Genomic DNA, 26005 nt, shown 5'->3' on the forward strand with positions numbered 1-26005 from the left:
TTAAGTCAAAACAAATCATAAAATAAATGCCTTCTCCTCTAAGGAGACCAACTATACATGCAGCTTTAGTCCTTACTAACTGAATGGACAGCTAAGCTGGTTCCCACCCCAAAACCCAGGTAAAAAAAACAGGTACTATTATAGCCAAACATATACAGTCTCTGCACACAGCAATATAGTGTTTCTCTTGGAAAAAAGTTATATATACTCCTGCGCACGGAATCAGTTAAAAAAGAACCCTAGTTCTTAGAGGTCAAGAGATTTCAAATGAGACCACACTCTAAATGTGTGCAATACAAATATACTTTTAATAATATCAAAAACCTAATAGTTCTGAAAATAAAATACAAAAATATGAATTATCCCAGCTGGGTATAAACTAAACCAAATGGCATTTAAACTCATAAAACTTAAAATCTTAATCAAAAATTGCCCTAATAGGGGCCTGTTAAAACAAACACTTGTTACTTGCAAAATGATTGTGCATACATATGTTATATTAGCATATACATGGGTAACAGTCTTAAATATCTTCTAATATCCACCTTAATATAACAGGTACATCCACTTAGAACTACTTGTTAGAAAATCCAAAAATGATGAGTTCTTTAGTGTATATCACAGTGTTGGTGGAAACACTTTGGGCCTCATTCAGAAAGCCTCGATAAGGCCCTTATGGCTACTCATATTCAGTAAACCTCGATAAGTGCTCGATAACGGCCTGTATCGACGCAAAATTTTATGATCCAAAGAAAATCGCCAATTGAGCGGCGATCAGCCGCTTTTCGACCATTTTCTGAAGGATCATAAACTCGCGCGATTCAGATACCCGTGAGTCGGCTGTCGCGGCCTTTCGCAGCCCTAAAAGGTGTTCTTCTCCCCAAATCCAATCGAACACCAAATTTGGGTAGATTGGTGGGGAGATGCCTCGATGAGCTGCGATGTGTCGGGACTTAGTAAAAATCAGGCCCTTTTCCTGCCTCGAATTGATGCTAGGAGTCTCCGGAGCTGATAGCCATTAATAGCAGCTTCGGAATCCCCCGGCATGCATCCGATGCAGGAAAAATGCATTTACAGCAACTTCATTACCTTAGCGGCTAACCGCTAAGGCAATGAAGGGGTTAAACACCCATGCCAGGCTTACTGTGGCTAGCGAGGGTGGGTGAAGGGGGAATTTGGCCCTTAGTAGCTGTTTAGGCCTTGCGGGGGGGTTGCGGGGGATTTAACCCCTTCATTACCTAAAGGGGTTAACCCAACCGCTACCCACCCGCAAGGTCTAGACACCCATCCTTAGGGCTAATACCCCCTTCACCCATCCGTGAAGCCTAAGCACCCACCCCGGACTGACTATACCCACCCTGTACCCATTGAGTAGTATAGTGGTACATCATACCCATATAATAATAATATGGGCATGATAAGCCACTATAATTCCTTCTATATAGTGAGTATAATACCAACTCTACCATTGTTACAAGTCCATCCAGCGCCATCTTTTTTTCCATATTTATAGAGTTTCTCTTATCTGTTACTCAATGGGCACCCTAATTACCATTAATAATTAATACACAAGACACACAATAATAAAACATAACTAAACTCCAAAAATCCACACTTCACTAAATAAAAACAGTAGCCAGCTAATCCAATCAATAACAACATCAACAATGAATTAATTAAACCATTAACCAATCAAACCAATAAATTCCTAAACCAACTCAAAATGAATAGTAACACTAACCAATCTAAACAATTAATTACTACAACAGTAATGAATTTAAACATTAAAATAGAAAGAAAGAAATTCTAACAATATCTGAACGAACCATAAAACGCATTAGCTAACATAATACAACATTAACTACAAACGAACACCAATCGCAAACCTTTTATTAGCATTAAGCATGAAATAACAAACAATCACATTCACATAATAAACTGAAATGAAAAAAAGCAACAGCAATACCAAGCGAGAAATGCCCCCCAAATATTGTCATAATAATGTATTAATCTGTACTCTAAAGTGGTACAAATGAATATATTATCAGTCAATGTGCCTCCCCCAAAAAATCAAAACACACATCCAATGAATAAAAATGTAAAAAGAGACATTTACAAACATTCAATATATTACTTACCATTAGAAGCAGTGGCCCTCCGACTCCCGGGGTAACAGGAAGCTCACGTACCTTGAAGCCCTCCAACAGCATCCGATGCCATCCGCCATGAAGATCCGGATCAGGTACCCAAATCTTCTTTTTTCTTTCTTTAATCACCTTCTTCTATCTTCATCTGTAACCATTTCTTGATCTTCTTAATCTTCTATCTTCTTGTTGTAATCCAAAAAGCCCCATGGCAGATCCCAACCGATGTTGTCTCGTCGTCTTCTTGGGCTCAAATGAGGCGTCACAGCCTTAAAGAGGGCTTGTGACGTCACATTTAGCCTCCAAATGGTTAACAGCCACCTGATTGGCTGTTTAAATCATTTTCCGACTTTAATTTTTTTTTTGACATGATGTCACTTAAAAGGGAATGATGCCAGCCAATCAGAATGGCTGTGCTTCATTTGCCATTAAGATGACGTCACGAAGCCGGCGTCACATGGTATTTCAGCCAATCAGATCGTGGGAACCAATTTCACACTCTGATTGGCTGAAATACCTTGTGACACCGGCCATCTTGGATTTAGTGACGTCATCTTAAAGGCAAATGAAGCAAAGCAATTCCGATCGGCTGGCATCATTCCCTTTAAGTGACGTCATGTCAAAAAAAATTAAAGTCAGAAAATGGTTTAATTAATTCATTGTTGATGTTGTTATTGCTTGTATTGATTGGATTAGCTGGCTACTGTTTATATTTAGTGAAGTGTGTTTTTTTGGAGTTTACTTATGTTTTATTATTGTGTGTCTTGTGTATTAATGTATTGTAATTAGGGTGCCCATTGAGTGCTATAGAGGCTTATCATGCCCATATTATTATTATATGGGTATGATGTACCACTATACTACTCAATGGGTACAGTGTGGGTATAGTCAGTCAGGGGTGGGTGCTTAGGCCAAGCAGTGGAGGGGGAAGTGAAACAGCAAGTGAGTCGCAGTACCCATCAAAATCCCGGCAGCAATTACATATCAAAGCCAGGAGTGGCAAAGTGAAGAGGTAAAGCGCCCATATCTGCACTATCAGCGGAGACAGGGAATAATGTGTTAAGAGCTGTGTAGGCTCTAGGTGAAAGGCTACTCACCAGTCTTGCCAAACACACACCTGAATATATCTTCATTCTGTGAGGGTTGTAAACAGGGTGCACAAAGTCTCTTCAGGAGATCTGTGGCTTATTTGACATATCTTTCCTCATGCCCAGCCAGCAAAAATCACAGACACCAGAAGCACACAGTGTTGCTATTCCCCATATCACTTATACTAACCAAATCAACAGAAAACTCAAAGTGTTTCCACCAACACTAAAGAACTCATCATTTTTGGATTTTCTAACAAGTAGTTCTAAGTGGATGCACCTGTTATATTAAGGTGGACATTAGAAGATATTTAAGACTGTTACCCATATATATGCAAATATAACATATGTATGCACAATCATTTCGCAAGTAACAAGTGTTTGTTTTAACAGGCAATTTTTGATTAAGATTTTAAGTTTTAAGAGTTTAAATGCCATTTGGTTTAGTTTATACCCAGCTGGGATAATTCATATTTTTGTATTTTATTTTCAGAACTATTAGGTTTTTGATATTATTAAAAGTATATTTGTATTGCACACATTTAGAGTGTGGTCTCATTTGAAATCTCTTGACCTCTAAGAACTAGGGTTCTTTTTTAACTGATTCCGTGCGCAGGAGTATATATAACTTTTTTCCTTTCTGTATACATAGGGGAATTGAAGATTCCCTGCTATATACTCCAGCAGCAGGCGTCACTTCCTTCTATATAGTGAGTATAATACCAACTCTATCATTGTTACAAGTCCATCCAGGGCCATCTTTTTTTTCCATATTTATAGTGTTTCTCTTATCTGTTACTCCAAGGTTATGGAGTATACGTCCCTGCTTTAGCACAGTCTCATGCCCTTCCTTCCTAGGGGATCTCAGCCCTACGAGAGCTCAGAGAATCTCTCCTCTGTAAGTCCAATGTTAAGGACAGGACATCCCCGCTTCAGCACGGTATCGCGTCCTTCCGTCCTCTTCCTGGGATTAACAACCCAGGCAGTCCCAGCAGGCTCCGCGACCACCGTCCAGCGAGCCTGGGGGACTGTGCCAGCTTCCACAGCTTGGAAGAACTCTTCTCTGTCCCCCTTCTCTGGGAACAGCAGTCTCTCCCAGCATGGCAGCTCCCTGTGTCTGCCTTAAAATACGTCCTTGTTCATTCAACAGTTCAACCTGATTATCTGCAGCTGAGCTAGCTACTCTAGGGGAAATTAACTCTCTGTATGCTAGAAAGTCCCATACCTGCCCAATTCAAGCACCTAGAGACAGTGATGGTATCAAATATCCCCCTCCCCAGCGTAACATTGTCCTATGAAGTGGCCTGTGCACCATTCCCGTGCACCAGCCTCTTTGTCAGAGACATCTGACATCCATCTTTCTTTTTCCTTGCCTTCTATTTGAAGACTTATTCCTTCGGGGCAATTACTAGGCCTACTAGACCTTCAGATTGGTACATCGCTACCTCTTTTTCTTGTGCCGGTTTGAGTTTATGGTTGAAGCTCCGCTTTTGTTGTGTCCCTTCTTGCAAAGGTTCCTGAGCATCCAGCTGTCTGTTAGCTCTCTCTGCCTGGACGTTATCCCCCTCATTCCGTGCCTTGTGGAAAGTAGACTGTAGTACTGCAATGGCATTGCAGTCACGCTCACAGGCACGCACAACTTGCTTTGGCACTTCAAACTTTACATTTTTGTTATGCAGTTGAGCAGTGTCCCCAGCTCTCACTGTACCCCTGTCTTCATGGGCATTAGTTTTTTTGGAATATAGACATTTGGGCCAGGCCAATACCTTTTCCTGTAGTGGAGACACCTGTGCATTACTGTTCCGTGGAGCCTCATTCTGTTTTAACTCTACCGCCATCTTTTCCATTGACTGCTTCTGTGACCCAAGTGTCTGTTTTAGGTTTGTAACCTTTTTCTCAAACTTCATCTGAGAAACCACCTGCCGGGATGCAGTAGAATAAAACATAGCGACCCGCTCAGGTTTCAGAGCCTCGAGTTCCTCACGCAGGTCACGCTTTTGTTTCTCTGCCAACTTGCGGCCAGCACACTCAGACTCCAGGTCCTTCCTCAGTAAGCTGTCCTCCTGTTCTTCTTTTTCTATTCAGTGCAGTTGCCAGTTCAGCTTCTTTGGTGTAGTCTCGATTCCACATCTCTCAGCAGATTCAAAGCAAGGCTTAAATTTGTTTCCATTTCTCTATTTCTCACCTGCATCTGCCAATGCTCCTCCCGGACCTTGTATCCGGGCAATCTCATTGGACGTGTGGTCCAGCAGCTTGCGGGTATTGGCCATCTCGGTCTCATAGCGTAGTCAGGTCGGTCACCTGACGGACGGCCACATCCTCCCTTTCTCCATTTTTTTTGAGCTGTATCTTGAACTCAGCAATTTGATCTCCTCTCAGGGCTGTCACCTCTTCCCGGTGCTTGCTCTTAGTTTTCATTAGTGTCACGGTAACTTATGACAAGATATAATATACACCAAAATACCTGGGTTGAACTGAACACGACTAGATATGATAAAATATAATTTATTCCTTGAAAAAGGTGAACACACAAGATATACAAATAACAGGCAAAATATACACTTACTTAAGGGGTTTGGACAAGAAAGCCATCAGGATACAGGATTGACAATTTCTTCCATAATACATGTTCAGATGTAGTCATCACGAAAAGCACAAAGACAATGGGTAAGGGCTGAGCCTCGTTTATATACAATCTCAGTCCTATCCCTTACCCTTGGGGTGCCTGGCTGTCCAGGAAATTCCTTTAAAGTTGGGAACTCCCTTATCTGCAAGTGTGAATTATGACACTTACAGACCACCCAGGCCCTTTGTTCCTCCGCCCTATTATATACAATCAGAGCGGTCAACCTTTGATCAGAGGGTTTATGACCTACCATTTGGTCTGCTATCCTGGACGTTACCATACCAGATGGGCTCCGAGTTTTTATCCCAGACCCAAAATACCATTCATAGTTTTATTTCTTCACATATCAACATAATCGGTTCTGTTGTGCCCAGTGGGCTGATACTTGCCAATTCTTCATGCCGGAAGTGACTCTCCATTGTGGCCAAGTTTCATCCCTCTGTGACCCCCAGAACCAGAGATACACCAATGCACTTTAAAAACCCTTTTTTAATACAGGATTCTTCCCTTTAAAAATGAATCTCTGCTTTTCACTCTTTCCCCATTGACATCAACGGGCTCCACCGCCATAGACTTTCAATGGGGAAACTCCACCATTGAAGTCAATGGGTCCTGCCGCCATAGACTTGCAATGGGGAAACTCCGCCATTGAAGTCTATGGAAAAACCAAAATTCTTTACATTTGCCCATACTCCGTCTGGTTGTTCGGAGAGGGCTGGAAATGGCCATGCAGTCAAGCCGGAACCGTAGCTACCTGCGCCCCAAATCCCAGCCCTCTGGTCCTTCCAGAACCGGAGATATGGACTTAAACTTTTCACAATTTTGGACTTAGCCGTTTTAACGCCACGCGGCTTTTCCCCATTGGAATCAATGTCTGGTGCCACCATAGGCAATGCATGGGCGCACGCCGCCATTGGATTCAATGGGACCTCCGCTCCACCATTAGAGTCAATGGCGCGACCCTCTTTCAGGAGTACGAACCCTTACGGGGGTCCCTCGTTCCCGGACCCGATGGGGGTTGTGTGTGGGGGTTCCTAGGGGCTAGGAGAAAAAATAATTTTATTTCTGGGTGCCCTAGAACCTAAGATTCCCATGCCAATTGTCGTTGACCTTGAACTCAGTGATAAAGCTCTTTTCAAAGACATTGTATCCGCTTCTGCGGTTTTGCGGTTTGGATGGCTGCCAACCTGTTCCTGGAGGTCGGCGTCGAGGAATCCTCATTGAAGTCAATGGCCCCATTGACTTACAATGGGAAACCGCCGCTCCTCCTCTCGGACACCACCTGCTGGTCTTCGCTGGAAACAGGTCCAAAACCACCAGATCTGCCATTGGAATGCATGGAGCTGCAATGGCGACTTATGGAAGGCTGCAAAATGGAGCCTGAAAAGGCGGGAACCTGGAACAAAGGGCTATAAACACTAAGTTAAACTTAACCCTTTCCCTCCCTCATCAATCCCAGTGTGTGTGTTGGTGCAAACACTGGAACAGAAACAATACATTTTTACAGGGGAATATACATTTGGATTCTGAAGCAGGGTAAAACACATTACTGGACCGCAGTCCAGTTAACCCCTTGCTTTCCAAGTGAGAGCAGGGGGTGGCCGAATGGGGTGTAACCCCTTTAATACCGGGCCAAACCCCCTCTCCCATGACAATCAGTGCCGCCTTCATATTTTGGAGCTCTGCAGTTTTTGTCGCTAGGATCGCTGCTGCTTCTGTTTTGCAGGCCTCTTTCTCCTTGGCGTACTGACTCATGGGGATGGAGCAGCCTCTCTGCTTCTCCATCTCTTGCTCCAGTTTCTGGACATTTTCCCGCTCCCTCTCATACAGAGTCACCTGGCATCTAAGCATCGTCTCTAGCGATGCACTGGTCACACGCAGAGTGGCCTTCAGCTGCTCATACTGCTCTGTGGGGACACACTCGGTACTCAGCCGTTCCTGTAGCACTTGTACTTGGTTAGCATAAAAAGAAAAAGGCAAATATAGTGCAGAGTGTAATTAATTATAATAGTCAATCATATAGCCTTAGGTAGTTGCACACACAAAACTTCTAGTATATATAAGCATGTCAGATATCCTTCTCTCTCTGACTGGAGCCCTTTGATGGTTGAGTAGAAAAATTCTCAGGATATCCCTCAAATGGTAGTAGCATGGAAAAAAAGAAATCCACAATAGTGCATACTATTTGACTAAACATGTATTGAATACAGAATATGAGAGCAGTTTAACTCACATTTTCAAAGAAAATAACAGGCATTGGAGAGAACAACAGGATGAGGTAGGACCCCGTCGGTATACAGCTCCTTGGCACTTCACTCGCGTCTCACGATCCCACAGTCTGAGTTCCGCATAAGTCACTTCCGGGATTGTGTCACAAGTGAGGGCGGAAGTGCAGTCTGCCTCTGAAGATGGTTCCGATTTGCCAGTCCTTCAATTCCCAGGTCCTCCAACAATGCTAGCGCTAATTCTACGCGTTTCGCAGATGCTTCATCAGTTAACTTCCTCTTCCTGGATAAACAACCCAGGCAGTCCCAGCAGGCTCCGCGACCACCGTTCAGCGAGCCTGGGGAACTGTGCCAGCTTCCACAGCTGGGGAGAACTCTTCTCTGTCCCCCTTCTCTGGGAACAGCAGTCTCTCTCAGCATGGCAGCTGCCTTAAAATACTTCCTTGTTCATTTAGCAGTTCAACCTGATTATCTGCAGCTGAACTAGCTACTGTAGGCGAAATTAGCTCTCTGTACGCTGGAAAGTCCCATTGCTGCCCATACTAGAGACTGTGATGGTATTACAATATATACACACTAATAGAGAGGGTTGGGGTTCCTTCCAATGCACCTGATCTAAGATGCGCTATTAGAGAGGGTTGGGGTTCCTTACAATGCATCTGTTCTAAGACAAACTTATAAAGAGCCAAATGACAAAAAAACAGCGCACATAGCTCATAGTGTAATAAAATGTAGTAAAGAATGAATGATAAAAGGTAAGTATTTTGCGTACATCAAATCAAACACAAGTGGGTATTTCATGAAACAAGACGTCTTGTTACATGAAATGCCCGCTTGTGTTTGATTTGATGTACGCAGAATACTTACCTTTTATCATTCATTCTTTACTAAATTTTATTACACTATGAGCATTGTGCGCTGTTTTTTTGTCATTTGTCTTGTGTATCTTTGTGGGGTGCTGGGCCATCCCTGTTCTACAGCTGCAGACGCTCTTTTCCTACATCCTTATTTAAGGTTATGTACTAATTATTGTATATTTTCACTGGTTGTATCACACCATCACTGCTGGGTGTTATTACTTCACCATTTTTTTGCAATTTTATTGCTTTGACCTGTTTATAGGATCACTGTAGTAGCGCACTATATATATTGTTTCTTTTTTTACACTAATAAAGAGGACTATGGTTCCTTATATTGCATTTGAGCCGAGACAAGCTATTAGAGAGGGTTGGGATTACGCACAATTTCACAATATAACTATAGGGTTTCTTAACCAGAGAGAGGTTGGAAGCTCTGCTCTATAAAAGGTCCTGGATTCACCTCTGCATGAGAGCAATACACCATCATCGTAAAAATGAAATGAAATGGACACAGATGTGACTCGGGCTAAATATGTCACAGCAGATCTGACACGGCCCAGGTGACTTGCCTGAATGTGAGTGCCACAATGAGGGCAACACTTTGAGTTCTTCTCTAGCCATTCCTTGCTCTCCATCTCGTCAGCTGCCATCTGCATCACGATATCCCCATAATGCTTTTCTAGGAACTTCTGGTCGACCTCGTCAGCCGCCAGGTACTCGTTATACAACAAGATGAGCTTTTCTGAAACGAGTCAAGGAAAGTAATGCGTTACAGGGTGGATTTAAACTCACTAAAGCACCTGCGAATCTTCGCTGTGGCAGGAAGAGGCATCACTAACGCTTGACAATCACCAGAGGTCGAAGTGTGATGTTACACGAAGGTAAGGAGTACTCCTACATTTTCTTTATTTACAGGTTCACAGTACTGCTATGGTTTGATTAACAAGTCATAGTACCACTACCCTGTTACACACTTAGTGTTCCCCTGGTTATTCAAAGAAAACTTGATTTATTTTATGTAACTGCTCTGCCTTTCTGCTTTGAAAGTTTTTAAATATAGGGCAAATATAAATTGGATTTTTTTTTAACACAATAGAAACCAGGGTTTTCCCCCCAGAGCTAAACGCCATTACATTCTCTGAGGACACCCCAGTTCATAAGATATTTACCTTTTTACCTGTGTTTCTGGTCCCATTTGGGAAATCAATATAGGTGCCATCCAAGCCTACATTCCATGGGCCAATAGGAAGCCAAAATGTCATCATATTATGACAGCTTCAGAGTTACATAGTTACATAGTATGTAAGCTTCCTATTGGATGACCTCCATAGCCACCTTTAAATTTATTGGCACTTAAAAGGGTAAATATGTCGGGAACCTGGAGGTTCCTGGAGCTAGGGATAGCACGGGTCAGCTGCAGGGATCTCCAGGTTCCAATTGTATGAATATTCTAATTAAAACAAAATGCGGGGGATTGCTGGTTTAAGCCAACATTTCTTTTTATAGAATTCTTCATAGCAACAGGTATCGTATTAACAGTGTAAAAATAACTAAAGAAGAACTAAAGCTTCAGGGAAGAGAAAAGTAAGAAATGTAAAACACGGAAAATACTTTTTTTGTGGGGTTTTTTTTAACAATAAAGGATGATCATGAAAATGGTTCTACTTACTGCCTTTGAAACTATATAGTTGTTTTAGGTAAAAGGAAATATTTTGCTATTAAAATATGATCAAGGCCAATTCTTTTAGATTTGTGCAGAAAAGCAGTGTTCCTAAATAGTCAGGTCACAGTTGACAGATTTAATAGATGGCAATAGAGGTTTGCTACTAACAGAAGAGGTATTTAACATTATACGAACTGCTCAACTCTTCCAAAATTATTTGAACGCATGTACTTAAAAATAATATTCCTGTAGGAGGCCGTATTTTTTCCATTAAAGTTACATCTTTCAAGACTTCTGGGAACTCTCCCACAGTCCCACTCATCAACCTTAGATCTGCTCAATTCCCATTTAGATCTCCCCCAGTCCCCCTCATCGTCCTTAGATCTGCCCCAGTCCCGTTCTGATCTCCCCCAGTTTCCTCAGATCTGTCCCAGTCCTGCTCAGCATCCTTAGATCTCTCCAAGTCCCCCTCAGATCTCCCCCAGTCCCCCTCAGCATCCTCAGATCTCTCCCAGTTCCCCTCAGATCTCCCCCAGTCCCCCTCATCATCCTCCCAGTCCCCCTCACATCTCACCCTGTCCCCCTCACCACTATATCTCACCCAGCCTCCATCCTCAGATCTCCCCCAGCCCCCTCACATCTCTCCCAGTCTCCCTAATCATCATCAGCTCTCCCCCAGTCTCCCTCATCACCATATCTTCCCCAGTCCCCCTTATCATCCTCAGATCTCCCCCAGTCCCCATCATCCTCAGATCTCCCCCAGTCCCCAACATCACCAGATCTCCCCCAGTCCCCCTCATCATCCTCAGATCTCCCCCATTCCCCATCAGATCTCCCTGTGCCCATCATCATCATCATCATCATCATCATATCTTCCCCAGTCATCATCACCATATCTCATCCAGTCCCCCTCAGCATCCTCAGATCTCCCCTTGTTCCCCTCAGCATCTTCAGATCTCCCCTCCCCTCTTCCATGCCTACCTGGGTGGACACAGGCACGGGGATATGTTATGTGGTGGCAGGGTCCCCCGTCTTAAAGAATTATCTGTAGAAGAATCACTTGAAGAAGAGCAGAAGGAGAGCAGTATTGATGCATGTGACGATAGGGGTAGCTGGCATCACAAAACTAGGATGAATCAGCTAGCTACCCCAAAATCCATGTAACTTGGCCACCTATGTAAGGCTTATTTCAACCAAATGTATTTAATATCTGAGGGAGAACAGGGAATGTATAATGCACTATGTATGTGAGAATGTATTCCAAAGCACTTTATTCCCTGTTAATGCAATCCCCAAGTCTAGCTGAGCAAGCAATATGAGGTAAAGTGATTTGTGATCTATGTGTAAGCACTGTAATGTGATTTGGGAGTCAGCCCTGTAAAGTGTTGATTGGATTATGTGAGAGGTTTGCTCTGATTGGCCAGCAGCCCCCTTCCCATGTTAAAGGATAGCCACAGAGTCATATATAAGGGGTGCTGCTGATCAGAGAATTCAGATACCCTCAGAGAGGCTAACAAAGGGAGAGACACTCTGGGAAGGACTGTGGAGATTCCCTCAGAGCAGCGGTGCGCAAACTGGGGGGCTTGACATTTTTCTGGGAGGTGTGGGCCCCTGCGCTCTTCCCCCAGGCATTTAATTAAATGCCAGGGGATCGCGAGGCCCCTGCAACACTCCACTTACCTGGATTCAGCCGGCTGTGTGACGCGTCGCCATGGCAACGCGGCGTCAAATGACTCAGCGGCCCATGTGACATGATGTCACACATGTCAAATGCCGCTGCAGGTCACGTGACATGACCCCGCAGCGTCATTTGATGCGAATACAAGGTGGGGGAGGGGGTGAGCGCAAGAGCCGGGAAAGGGAAGACAGGGGGGTGCAGCTTCAAAAGTTCTCGCTCACCTGCCTCAGAGGACCATCTGAGAGAGACACTCTGAGAAGGAGTATGGAGAGCATGTCGGAGCATCTGAGAGACTATCTGAGAGTCTATTTGAGAGACAGAGAGACTGAGAGACATTCTGTGAAGGAGTTTGGATCTTTACAGTGACCAGCTGGAGATACACTGGCGACACACTTTATTCGAGCTCGGCTAGTCCCACGAATTCGGGTATACCCGGGTGTATTGAGGTTTGTGACTGTTTTCTGCCCGAGTGCATTGAGTTATTTTCCGGCAGGGATTGAAGCATTTTATTCCCGCTGGCTGCAATACTGCACAGTATATATATATATACTGCATTACAATTCATGAATTTATGCCATCTGGTAGACACGCGAAGCATTGCAGCCTATTAAATCCTAATCATTATCATTTAACAGATCAGCCGCCCGTCAGCCAGGCATGAACCCAGGCTGGGAAGGCAAATGCAACGGGGCTTGTCAGAGGTGAGGAGCGGCGCATTCCAGGTATCTGCCAGGTACATACCGGGTATTTGCTCGAATAAAGTGTGTCGGTGCAGTACATGTCAGAGGCTCTGCTGTGTGAGTAGCCCTATGATATCCTGGACGAGAAGCGGACAGGACAAGCCTTCTTGAAGCAGGCCCCTGCACCTAGCGAGGCTAGAGTCTGCTCCCCAGGCCCCCAGTTGGTATTGTATTGTGTTTTGTACATCTTTGTTTGTCTGCGGGTTGCCAGAATAAACCCCATTTTATTCTACAACTTTGTCCTGTCTGGTGCTAGTGATCCCGGTGGTTTCGGTGTAAAAGTACTGCTCTCCCGTGACAATACATGGATGCATTCTGAATATTTGGACTAATATTCTGATTAATTTCTCCAAACAGGTATGTTTCTGTGAGCTGAATTCTCCTATCAATTGCAACAGAACTTAAAATGTAATTAACAACTATTTGGTATGTTTCTGTGAGTTGATTAGGCAAACCCTTCTCTTAATTGTTAGTCAAATGCATATGTTCAGAGTATTTAAGACAGTCTATCTTGGCTGTGAGCCATATGGCTTTGTGTAACATCAAAGTGTCACATTGAAATTGTCTGTGGAGTTAATTTTGGAGTTGACGATTACAGGAAAATCTTGACTCTGCACAACCACAATAACTTTGCAACTGTGATAACTTGACTTTCTAAATGCTGTGATTATTCCTATTCCTCATCCTATCCTCCAATAACTGGACTATGTATGTATGTATGTATAAATGTGTATATATATATATATATATATATACATACACACACACACACACACACACACACACACACACACACACACACACACACACACACACACACACACACACACACACACACACACACACACACACACACACACACACACAGAGGAGCATGGTCTAGCAGCAGACACCGGAAGTTCCGGGTCAGACTGCTAGATGGCGCTCCTCCCCTGCACGCCTGCTCTGCCTCAAGTGATTTTACTACTGGCTAATTGTTTAATACCTGGGGCCCGCCGCCGCATACCATCTCCCCGCGCCTGTCTCCGAATTAAAATCCGGATCGGCGAACTTTGGAAAATCTAGGAACAGGTTTGCACGAACCGGCTGAATCCCACCACTGCTATAATGCACTGCTCTGCTAATTGTGTATATGTGAAAATGTATCTCATTGTATTGTTACAAAGCCTGCAAATATACACAGGTTTGTATAATAAAAAAAAAAAAAGAGTTTATGTCAAGTTACAATTTTTTTTTTTTTTTTTTTTAATAATTCAGATGTTAAAGAAAAATCGAAATCTTTACCAAGATAACTAGTGGAATTTAGCATTGACAAATAATAAAATCTACAGGCATTTACTCTCTATACTAATAAATAGATGTAGGATACCTGTAAACCAGCGGTGCGCAAACTGGGGGGCGGGAGATTTGTCCGGGGGGGCGCGGGCGGTTGCAGAAGTCCCGCGCTCCTCCCCAAGGCATTTAAATTAAATGCCTGGATTGTGTGACGCCTCTGCAACAGTAACACTTACCGGGATTCAGACGCGTCTCCATGGCAACGCGGCATCATTTGACGCCGCGGGGTCATGGGACGTGACGTCACCGGCGTCATGGTCACATGATGTGACGCGACCCCGGAGCATCATTTGACGCAGCTGGCAGGTAGGAGAGGGGGCGCGAGACCGGGGGAGGCCAGGCAGAGGGGCGCAGCTTAAAACGTTTGCGCTCCCCTGCTGTAAACAATACACAAGGTAATAATAAAATGCTTTATGTTCTTTATGTTTATGCTCTTTGTGTATGACATGATATAAACTCCACTGCATCAGAATACTCAAAGTTACAGCACCAATGCCGCCTTTCAGGTAAACGGCCACATCGGTGGTTATTTATTAAGCTGCAATAGTGACAATCGGAGCACTATTCCAAGGAAACTCCTATCGACTTCATTCATTGGGATCTTCTGTGTGATAGTGTCCCAATTGGCACTATTGCAGTTTAATGAATAACCCCTATAGACACTGTTGCACATGGCCATCTGATCCATGACATTTGTGTGCAATGCATCCTGCCTCACTTTGTACCCTCTACTAACAGAGTGCCTAAGGCTGCGTCCATAGGACTGCAGGTGCTTTCCCTGGCCTTGGTCCGCACGCCGTCCGGGGGCGTGTCGGGGGGGGGGGGCGGGCCAGTGACGTCACGGAGCGCTCACGTTACCGGCCCTGCGCTCCCTTGAGCGCTTGAATTTAACATTTTGGTAATGCTCTCATTGCGGCTACAGGGGCTCAGTGCCGAGCGTGAGCGCGCCTCAGCACGGGTCAGCGCTCTGGACGCAGCCTAAGAAGCACATATTGGTAGTTAGGAAGAGAGAAAGCCACTCACTGTCTGCTGTTCCAGGAAATACAGAAGGCCGCACACACTGCTACTTACACATTGCTAAGAAACACGTGGTGATTCACTTGCCTCCTGTTACTTTGCAAGGGGCGACTCCGTGGTAGGTCCTTTTACAGAGAGTGCAGAAAGCATAGCGGCAGCTGGAGCAGATACCCATGGTGCCTCCGGGCTCCTGCATTACTGGTGTCTGACAGCTCGGACGCGGGCAGTACACCACATCTGCCATCAGATCCAAGCTGGACTGCAGGAGGAGACGGTCATAGCGAGAGAATAACTGCTCACCCACCAGCTCCTTCACCTGCAGGAAAATAAATGTGTGTGGTGGTTTACCGATTCAGCAGCATTTTCTTCCTATACAACAACAACTCAATTACTGTGCCTTTATCATCCCCAATAACTCCAAAAACGGCAATCCTGAGATAACTTGCAGCTGCGCACACACACACAAATATATCTATATCTATAAGTCTCAAATAATGTTTGTGTGTGTATGTCTTCCCCCTGTGTGATTGGCCCTGTGTTCCCCCTGTGACATTGGCCACGGACGCACCCCCTGCCCCCCTCACCCCACCCCTCACATTGCGAGAATAACTTGGAGAACCCACACTCCTCACCTCTCCCCCCACACCCATACACCTCCGCCGCAGGCCTCACCTCTCCCCCACCACCAACCCCCCTCCCCCCCGGTCACTCCACTACCACCCGCCGCTTGGCCTCACCTCTCCCCCACCACCAACCCCCCTCCCCCCGGTCACACCACTAGCCGCTCCTCACCTCTCCCCCACCACCAATCCCCTTCCCCCCGGTCACACCACTAGCCTCTCCTCACCTCTCCCCCACCACCAATCCCCCTCCCCCGGTCACACCACTAGCCGCTCCTCGACGCCAGCCTCAACTCTCCCCCACCACCAATCCCCCTCCCCCGGTCACACCACTAGCCGCTCCTCGACGCCGGCCTCAACTCTCCCCCACCACCAATCCCCCTCCCCCGGTCACACCACTAGCCACTCCTCGGCGCCAGCCTGAAGTCTCGCGTCGTCCAGCGGCCTGGCGGTTGTGTGCACACCCGGGTCCGACAGGTCAGAGCGCCCGGATAGGAGAGAGGCACCTTCTGGACCGGTGGGAGCTCGGACACTGGACGGAGGTGGCTGGTGTCCGCCGGTGGGGGGAAGGGCCGGGTCCTCATTGCAGTTGTTGGTGCCCGAGGATGTGTGTGTGTGTGTGTGACACTGTGTGTGTGACACTGTGTGTGACATTGTGTGTGTGACACTGTGTGTGTGTGTGACTGTGTGTGTGACAAGTGTGTGTGACATGGTGTGTGTGTGACACGGTGTGTGTGTGTGTGTGTGTGTGTGTGTGTGTGTGTGTGTGTGTGTGTGTGTGTGTGTGTGTGTGTGTGTGTGTGTGTGTGTGTGTGTGTGACACGGTGTGTGTGTGTGTGTGACACAGTGTGTGTGTGTGTGTGTGACACAGTGTGTGTGTGTGTGTGTGTGACATGGTGTGTGTGTGTGAGACACGGTGTGTGTGACACGGTGTGTGTGTGTGACACGGTGTGTGTGTGTGACACGGTGTGTGTGTGACACGGTGTGTGTGTGTGACACGGTGTGTGTGTGTGTGTGACACGGTGTGTGTGTGTGTGAGACACGGTGTGTGTGTGTGAGACACGGTGTGTGTGTGTGACACGATGTGTGTGTGTGTGTGTGTGACACAGTGTGTGTGTGTGACACGGCGTATGTGTGTGTGACACGGTGTGTGTGTGACACGGTGTGTGTGTGTGTGACACGGTGTGTGTGTGTGTGTGACACGGTGTGTGTGTGACACGGTGTGTGTGTGACACGGTGTGTGTGTGACACGGTGTGTGTGTGTGACACGGTGTGTGTGTGTGTGTGTGTGTGTGACACGGTGTGTGTGTGTGTGACACGGTGTGTGTGTGTGTGTGTGTGTGTGTGTGTGTGACACGGTGTGTGTGTGACACGGTGTGTGTGTGTGACACGGTGTGTGTGTGTGTGACACGGTGTGTGTGACACGGTGTGTGTGTGTGTGTGTGTGACACGGTGTGTGTGTGTGTGTCACTGTGTGTGTGTGTCACGGTGTCTGTGTGTGTCTCTCACGGTGTGTCTCTCACGGTGTGTCTCTCACGGTGTGTGTGGCACTGTGTGCTGTGCGGGGAGGGGGTGACCGGAGCAGGGGGAGGGGAGGGAAGGACGACAGCTGCGCATGGGTGGGGGGAGGCGGAGAGAGACGAGGGGAACGGGGGGGGGGGAAAGAGAGGAAGGAGCGGGAGGTTTTGGTCCCGGGCAGCGCCGGGTCTCTCAGCTAGTATACTGTCGCGGCCGAGTTTATTCTAACATTTGCCCGGTCTCGGCCGCGACAGATACCGGGCACGCGCCGAGGTGTCCCGTGCGCGCGCCGGAGCCTCGGAGGATCGGTCCTCCGATCGAGGCACCCCCCTCCCCTCTCCGGGCCCACCGGGTCCCCCGGAGCCCCCCACCGCCATCCCCCACATTAGAGGAACCCAGGGCTCCCTCGGGGAGCCCTGGGCATGCGCGCATGCTCCCGATGAAGCGTGACCGCGCATCGATGACGCGCGGCACGCCGAGGAAAAAAAACGAGCAAGCCGGGAAACCTCCAGGCTTACGGCTCGAGCCGAGTTAGAATAAAGTGTGCCGCCTCTGTACATATATTTCTTAGAGCTTGCTGGGTATCTGTGTGTTTATTAACTCCACTGTGGACGGCCGCCACGGGTGGAATACCAGAGAAGGAGGAAGTGCTGTTTGTTGCCACTGCCTGACACTGGGTGATCCCAATGCCCGAGTCCATTATATGTTTGTGAGTGTAAACTTTTGTATTTATCTGTTATAAAGCTTTTTTGCACTCTCTTGGTGTCCTTCATTTTCCACGTATGGGATACTCCTCCACCTGTCTCTCTGCAAGACTGTATGCTGGCGGACATCACTGCTGAAACCTGCATCTTAGGTGGTCCCTCCTGATAACTAAAAAGCCTTGATTACTCACGGAAAATGTGAGTGATATTATATAATCATTTAATCATATCACGTTCATCCAAACCTTTTTGCACTATGTGTGTATGTTGTTTCTTTTTATATACTTCCGTATGTGAGTGCGCTCCTGATCCCCTGTCTCTAATTGATACTTGACTCTGGTCCTTTTATCTAGAATGTTCCTGGGGTGGTCTCCCACTTGCTCTAAGGGAAGTTGCCAGGTGGCTTGTCCAAAAATACTGGACACAATGGTAAAAGATGCAACCCCCACGCCCCCCAAATACATATAAAAATACCCCCACCTCCCCAATAAATATAAAATATACTCTGACCTCCCCAATACATATAAAAAAATATCCCCACGTCCCTCGAATACATATAAAAATACCCCACCTCCCCAATACATATAAAATATACCCTGACCTCCCCAATACATATAAAATTTACAAAAAGTATGGCATTACAGACAGCACTCCCAAGATATAGTATAAGGTATATACTGACTGGTGCACGGGAACGGTAGGAGAGACCCAGGACCCTCCCAAAACTATAAAGTAATGTCCCCAGCACTCAATGTGAATAAAACAAAAAAAGCACTGGAACGTGCCAAAATATATCAATTGTATTGAAAAATTTACAATATAGGATATACAATTTGAAGGATGCTACAACTATCCTAGGGAAAATTAGTAAATACACAAGCCAATAACTGGCATGATTGGGAAGGGGGAGGCAGGGGAGGGAAGGGAAAAAAACAAGGGGAATAAGGTAGATTTTTCCCTAGGATAGTTGTAGCATCCTTCAAATTGTATATCCTATATTGTATATTTTTCAATACGATTGATATATTTTGGCATATTCCAGTGCTTTTTTCGTTTTAATCATATAAAATATACCCTCACCTCCCCAATATATATGCAAAATACACCAACCTCCCCAATACATATACAAATTAACCCCACCTACCCAATAAAATTGAGACTTACCTTGGGGATGGTGTCAGGTCGGGCCTGGTGCCTGGGGGGGGGGGCGGTGGCTGCAAAAGAGCGGATGGGGGGGACGGTGGCTGCAGAGAGGGGAGGGCGGTGACTGCAGGGGGGCCGGTGGCTGCAGAGAAGAGTGGGGGGGAGCAGTGGCTGCAGAGGGGGGGGGACAATGGCTGCAGAGGGGGTAGTGGATGCGCGGGGGGGTGGCAGCTGGTCAGAGCAGTTGCTGCCATGTTCAGCTCTCCCCCGCTGCAGGCTTCTTTCTCACTGTTTGTCCCACGCTGAGGTGTCTGAAGCTAACGCGCGCCGGGCTTCCCTTTCACGCCCGCGTGCACCGGAAGCCCAGCTGACTTCCGGCGCTGATGTCAGAGGACCCGGCACGCGTCAGACAGGGAGAGAAGCCTGCAGATGAGGGAGCCGGGCATGGCGGCAACTGCTTTGACCGTCCGCCGGCCCCCACGAATCCACCCTGCGTTCGGAGAGAGGTAATACCGGACACGTACATGTCCGGTATTACCTTTTATTTTATACCGGATGCATTATACCGGATGCAGGGTCAAAATACCGAGCTGTCTGCTTCAAAACCGGACACCTGGCAACCCTATCTAAGGGGTGCAGCCAAAAGGCCTCTATAATTCACATGTAGTGGTCTTGTCCCAGAGTGAAGGCCTGTGGGAGAAAATGGGATTGCCCTTTCCACTAGATGCACGGTCATGTGTTCTGAGCAGGCCTCTGAAAGACATGGATAGGCATTCTAACAAACCGATAACTCACATTAGGACGGCCACGAGATGCTCAATGGCAGCCCTTTGGATGAGCATGGAGGTATTGACTCTTACCCAGATCTAACAGCACATGGAACTTGCTTAGAGTCGAGAAACTGGACAGCTATCCTTAGGGACACGTACTAAATTCTAGAAAACTCGGCAGCCGTGGCTGATATACGATAGTCTCCAGTCAGCTAGGCGCTCTCTTGGAGAGCTAGTTATGCACGCCATGTAATGAAAGTGGCCTACACCACAACACGTGATCCTCCCAGATCGACATGAGTTCACCACGAAATCTGTGGCCTATATCGATATCCCACATTCCCAGCTAGCTCAAACTCCTACACCCACCACATCATGAATAAATATGTCAAAAAAGAGTGCTACTGGGCGTGGCAAGCCTCCCTCAGCAGAAGACAGGGGTGCCCAATGCTACATCCAATTGACAAAACATATATGGTAATAAGTATAAAGTTTAAATAATAATAATAATAATTACTTGGTTATTTAGTTTAACCCTTTGGCCAAAGCGTCGTAAGCCTGCATACCAACGTCAAGGTTTAACCAAAAATGCAGGTCCTATAGTACACTGTGAACCCTTCATTTTACCTCTGTAAGAGGGGAAACAACCACAGTGAGTCCTTTCCCTGTATGTTATGCTATTTGCATGTTATCACTGAATATATGTTCAGAGCCATATGAAAAGATTAAACAAGATAATGTGAAGGCAATAAATTATAGGCTTAATGCAAACCAGATTACCTGACCAGGGGTAGCGACAGAAGTGCACTTTGGCTCAGGACAGTTAAGAGCATGGACCTGCCCATCGTTAATCTGAATTTCAAAGTAGTCCTTTAGGCAGGAGTTGCAGTAGACATGGCGACAATCTTTAAAGTACATGCACTCGATGCCCAGCTTCTCAGAGAAGCAGATGTTGCACAGGTAAGGTTTGCTGTTGAAGCACTTCTTCTGCTGAGCCTCATTAAAGTCCAAGATGTCCCTGATCAGAACGGATACGCACTCCACATCCTGGATGGCCCGTTTGTCTGTGGTCTTCTCTTCCGAGTCTGTGGCACCGCTGGCATCTGATTTCTGGGAGGGAGGCTTCCGGCTTTGTATCCTGTTACCGCACACTCGAATCTCATAGGGTGATTTAATGTTCAAGTGCTCGAGGGTTTCCTCCTTAAGAAACTGCATCCAGGCAAACAGGACAACGCATCCTGTGCTCTCCTCCCAGAGGTCATCCAAGTGCTGGCAAAGTGCAGAGAGCTGGGACACAGAAACACAGTTTATGGAATAAAAACAGCGTCATTCTGCAATCGAGGCCGCTCGGGGTGTGGGCGAGCGCTCACTTGTGCTATGGCTTCCCCTCCCAGTGTACCACCTTTAGACAGAACTTTCTAAACAACCGTTTCGACCCCGAAACCCCCTTCCCATTGTGAAAGCCCTGACTTCCATTCTCCCTGTCCCCAGCCAACAGTAGGGCCTGACCACAACCCCAACTCACCAACGTTAGGGCCCCGACTCCCCCTCCCCAAATTTAGGAAGGCCCTGACCCAAAAAACTCCCATGCTCACCAACGTTAGGGCCCCGACCCCAACCCCCAGGGCCAAAAGTTAAACCCTGGGCTACAGGAAAACTGTCAGCTGCCTTGGACCTATTGTTATGATGTATAATGAAATATTACTGCCCTGAATATTTGAGGATAATAGGTTGTGTTTATAACTTCTTGTTTGAGGCACAGAGAGATAAAGTGACTTGGCCAAGTGATTTGAATCTGATAACCTCCTTTCTTAACTACTTTAGTGGCACAATTAGTAACTTCCCCTGTAAATGAACTCCTTTGCTACCAGGGGGAGTCCTGAGCATATGTTTTTTTGTTTTTGTTTTTTATTTTAAACCCTACCCATGATTATTATATTTATATAGCCAGGTTCCCTCTGTCTCCCCAGTCCTCCGTTTCCCCCCCCCCACCTTACCTCCTCTGCTGTGGGGGGCTGTTGCGGGTGGCGACGGGCTTGCCGGCGGCTCCCTCTGCATGGTGCCGCCATGTTTGTTATGCGTGCGCACGCGTGCAGGGCTCGCAGATGCGCAGGATGACTCGCGGCGGTCATGTTACGATTGGCCACGAATGCGCAGAACGGATAGCATGCACGGTGGCCGTTAGGGAGCTTCACAAATGCGCAAGAGATGAGGTGCTGCCGGGGGGGAAGCGATCAGGTGCGGGACAGTTGCGGCCCATAGATAGGGCGAGCGGGTCGCCATATATATATTGGTTATACTACATATGCGCAGTAGGACCACACGAGAGCGGCTAATAGGGAAAGGTTCAAGACAGGGACTACAAGTCCCATGAGCCTCAGGGGAATGTCACATGCTGCGGCTTAGCCAAGAGGGCGGCTGCATTTGCAGTTAAGACCTTTTTAGTGCGAGGGAGCTCGCACTGGCAGTTTTGAATAGGGACAGTTAAGAGAGGCTGCAGTTACATGTTGCTAGGCAACCAGTGAAGCTGTGAGATGTATGACAGTTTAGGCAGTTGGAGGGAGACAGTTAAGATTAGGACAGTTAAAGGAGATGACACATAGCACAGCTAAAAAAGGGACAGTTCAGGCAGTGAGAGACAGTTGAGGAGTTGATAGTGAGTCAGTGTGCTAGGAAATAGGAAGCCAAAAGATGTGTGGTGGACTAAAGGCAAATACTGACCCAGAAGTACCGATCCTGAATGGGAAGGGGCATAGAGGGAACTTGCCCTGAAGAGAGCATTATACAGGGAACCTGTCTAATGAAGTATTGTGCTCTATATGAGAATAATTGATCCTGTGTGCCTGTCAATAAAATACCTGTGAGTTGCAAAAGATCCTGGCGCCCTATTTCTTGTCCTGTTCTTCCAACCACCAACTATCCTCCATTACAGCCAAGGCCTGAACCCACCAGAGGGAACCCTGAGATCACAGGTAACTGTGATCAAGGACCAAGGAGCTAACACTCTAATCCCATCGGGAGAGGGGCAGAACCATGTTCACACATGTACACCCTATCCTCTGCTGCCGGGGGGCGGGGGATAGCGGTGTTACATTTAGGTTTTTCCAAACCTGTATTGGCGAGAGCCACTTGCAGCTGAGTGTGAAGATCGGAGGAGTGGCTGTTGGGTAATCTGGGGGAAGTTCAAAGTTCAGCACGATCGGTGGTAGGAAAGAAACAGTGTTCTCAAAGCTTTCAGTGATGCTTTCTGCAGCGTTGCCTGGGAAAAGTACATAAGGAAAAGCATTTCAAGGCCTAAAATAGATATACGGTCAACATTTTATTACCATATAAGAGGTTCAGCTGTGTCATTTTCTGGGTAATCTTCACAGTCATGTCTTCATGTAGAAATGTATGCCATTTCTCTCTTATTGTACCGTGGATAACAACAATATCTAGGTTTAAATACCTAGCAGTTCGAAAAACCTAAACGTTACCTGCAGATTCACCAAAGTACTCACCCTGACCTACCTACTGTCTGTAAGTTCTCCCTACCCACCACTTAGACTGTAACCTCTTCGAGGCAGGGACTCCTTTGCCTAATATTTACTTTTGTGTTTGAAGCATTGATGGCGCTACACAAATAAAAGGTATACATGTATTGTTCTAGATTCTTTGTCTGCTCCTAGTACTGTGCTCTATAAATATACAATGATGACTACAGCGGGCAACATACTTTCAATACTAAATAACAGGACTGCAAAGCATTACATACATATCTGCAGACCCATAAACTGCATGGGCTGATGCATAGATTAGTTTGATATAAGCAAAGGAGCCTTTAAATACTTAAGCAATTAACACTAATAATTAGAAAATGAAAATAATGTAGTTTTTTTACTGGATCACGTGAGTCAGGAGCGAGTCATTTTGAAGATGCTGAAGTTATTAACATAATAAGCACAAATCAATGATGAGATTCTTGGAATATGCCCTCAGGTGAGCACCGGTGTTGTTGATGGCGATTATGATGCTTAATCAGCTCTTCAACATAATATTGCGCGGTTTCACTGATCTCTGGTGCAGTAAATAAAAGCAGAAGCTGCAGAGAACAGAATTGTAATACGAGAAGCGTAACTAAGGGTCAAGTAATGGACTGTGGAGAGTAACATGACGAAGTGTGAAGATGGCTCCCTCGTTGTCCCTCCCTTTCCTTTGCCCCCATTTTACTAGACAATGATCCGACCACATTCATTTTCTGTCCTACAGCACCAGGCTTACTTACTTACAAAACCTCTCATCTCATTTTTAGCATCAGATCTCCCGACTCTTTTGGACAGGAATGTCAGCTGTTTTTGTTAGTGCTATGTAACCTCAATAAATTGACCTTTGTTTCATAGTACAGCCCTTGCTAGTTGCTACAGTATATACAGTATTTTCTTTTCCTGTAAGACCTGTCAGCTGGTGACACAGTGCACAGAATTGGGGAAAAACAAAGTGGCTTTTAGAAGATAAGATTGGCCAAATTCTGCATCACTTGCAACAGTTTTATTCATTTTCTTAAATCTGCATAACATTTATTTTTTAAACGTGATTAAGGAGAGTCCTAATATTGGCACTAGTGGGTGATGAGATCTTTGACATGCTGCAAAGTGTATATAACATGTGCTTGATAAATTGGCTCCCTCAGCACTTAACATCATTGCATATTTAAACTGATTATTTGACTCACCTTTCACAAATATTTCAAAGTTTGGAGGCAATTCCAGACACACTATGATCTCCCCTCCCTGTGCAGTCTCTGCTCTCTTGAACTCATCTTCAGGATAAATACTAGCGAGAGCTAGCAGTTCATCCTCCTGCGCTTCCCTGTCTTCTGTTGACATTGGTTTTACTGCAACATATCAGGGGGAATAAATCAAGGACTATAAACACCAACATTGTCCATATTCTCAATCTTGATGTTCACTTTACAGAAGAAAAAACAAAAAAAACAACCAACCAATACATTTATATGTTAATGGTGTAAAAGCCATTGACCACAAGGAAATTGTAGGAATAAAAATAAGCACTTTCATGAGTAATATTCTTATACCATATTTTTAAAATGGAGTTCTCTGTATTTAAAATTGTCACTGTGTTACACAGACACAATTCATATATACTATCCCTTTATGGTTTTCAGTATATATAGGCCAATATATACTAAGCAGTCTTCTGCCATAAGGCACCTTGGTGCTGGAAGACAATGTATATAGCCCATTGACTAAGGTGTCTTCTAACACTAAGACTGATAAGTAAACATGGCAGCAACTACCATAATGTGGGGCTATATGGGTAATGACATGTAAATGAGCACTCAATGTGTTACTTTTTGTTTCTTATCCACTTGAGGTGGAAAAATGGGACATATTAGGGTCTTATTTACAGGAAACCGTTCAGATGCTCGAGCTTATGTATCCAGTAAGCCTCTCTTCATAGTAATCACTTGTCTGTATCACCTTCTCCAGGATTTGGAGATAAATGCTCACACCCAACAAATCTCAACTGATTAATTGTCCCATTTCTTTCAAATGTTTGGATATTGGTGACTCCTCATTCATAGCGCCTATATCGCTTATGTGTTTTGGACATCCTCCTTAGTTTGACCCCCATATAACTTGCCACAAAGGCATTTAAAGTAAACCACATGACTAGTGAAGGGTCACTAGTCACAATCAGGAATTTTTATGTCCAGTGTGGGATTAAGTCTCCTTTAATGGTGAAAGAACTTGCGCTGCCAATTTAAAAAAAGGGCTGGAGGCCTTGTGCCTGGTTACACACACTGCACCCTGCAGTCTTCCCGGGAAGCTTTGCCACACCCTGGCACTGCCATCTCCAATCTGATGAACGTAC

General features: G+C 45.9%; 1 protein-coding gene across 1 annotated transcript in view; it reads right to left on the bottom strand.

The window, feature by feature from the left end:
- The window catches only part of LOC142495505 (E3 ubiquitin-protein ligase RNF14-like), a 48568-nt gene that overhangs the window by 6082 nt on the left and 16481 nt on the right, over window positions 1–26005 (bottom strand). Inside the window, exons 2-6 of the mRNA XM_075601076.1 lie at window positions 24843–25004; window positions 23242–23390; window positions 20912–21418; window positions 15464–15692; window positions 9513–9685 (exon numbers count right to left, since the gene is read on the bottom strand). Of these exons, the coding sequence (XP_075457191.1) occupies window positions 9513–9685; window positions 15464–15692; window positions 20912–21418; window positions 23242–23390; window positions 24843–24996 (1212 nt within the window). The 5' untranslated portion in view covers window positions 24997–25004. The remainder of the gene's footprint in view (window positions 1–9512; window positions 9686–15463; window positions 15693–20911; window positions 21419–23241; window positions 23391–24842; window positions 25005–26005) is intronic.

Source organism: Ascaphus truei, chromosome 5 (assembly GCF_040206685.1).
Source record: "Ascaphus truei isolate aAscTru1 chromosome 5, aAscTru1.hap1, whole genome shotgun sequence".
NCBI classification, from domain to species: Eukaryota; Metazoa; Chordata; class Amphibia; order Anura; family Ascaphidae; genus Ascaphus; species Ascaphus truei.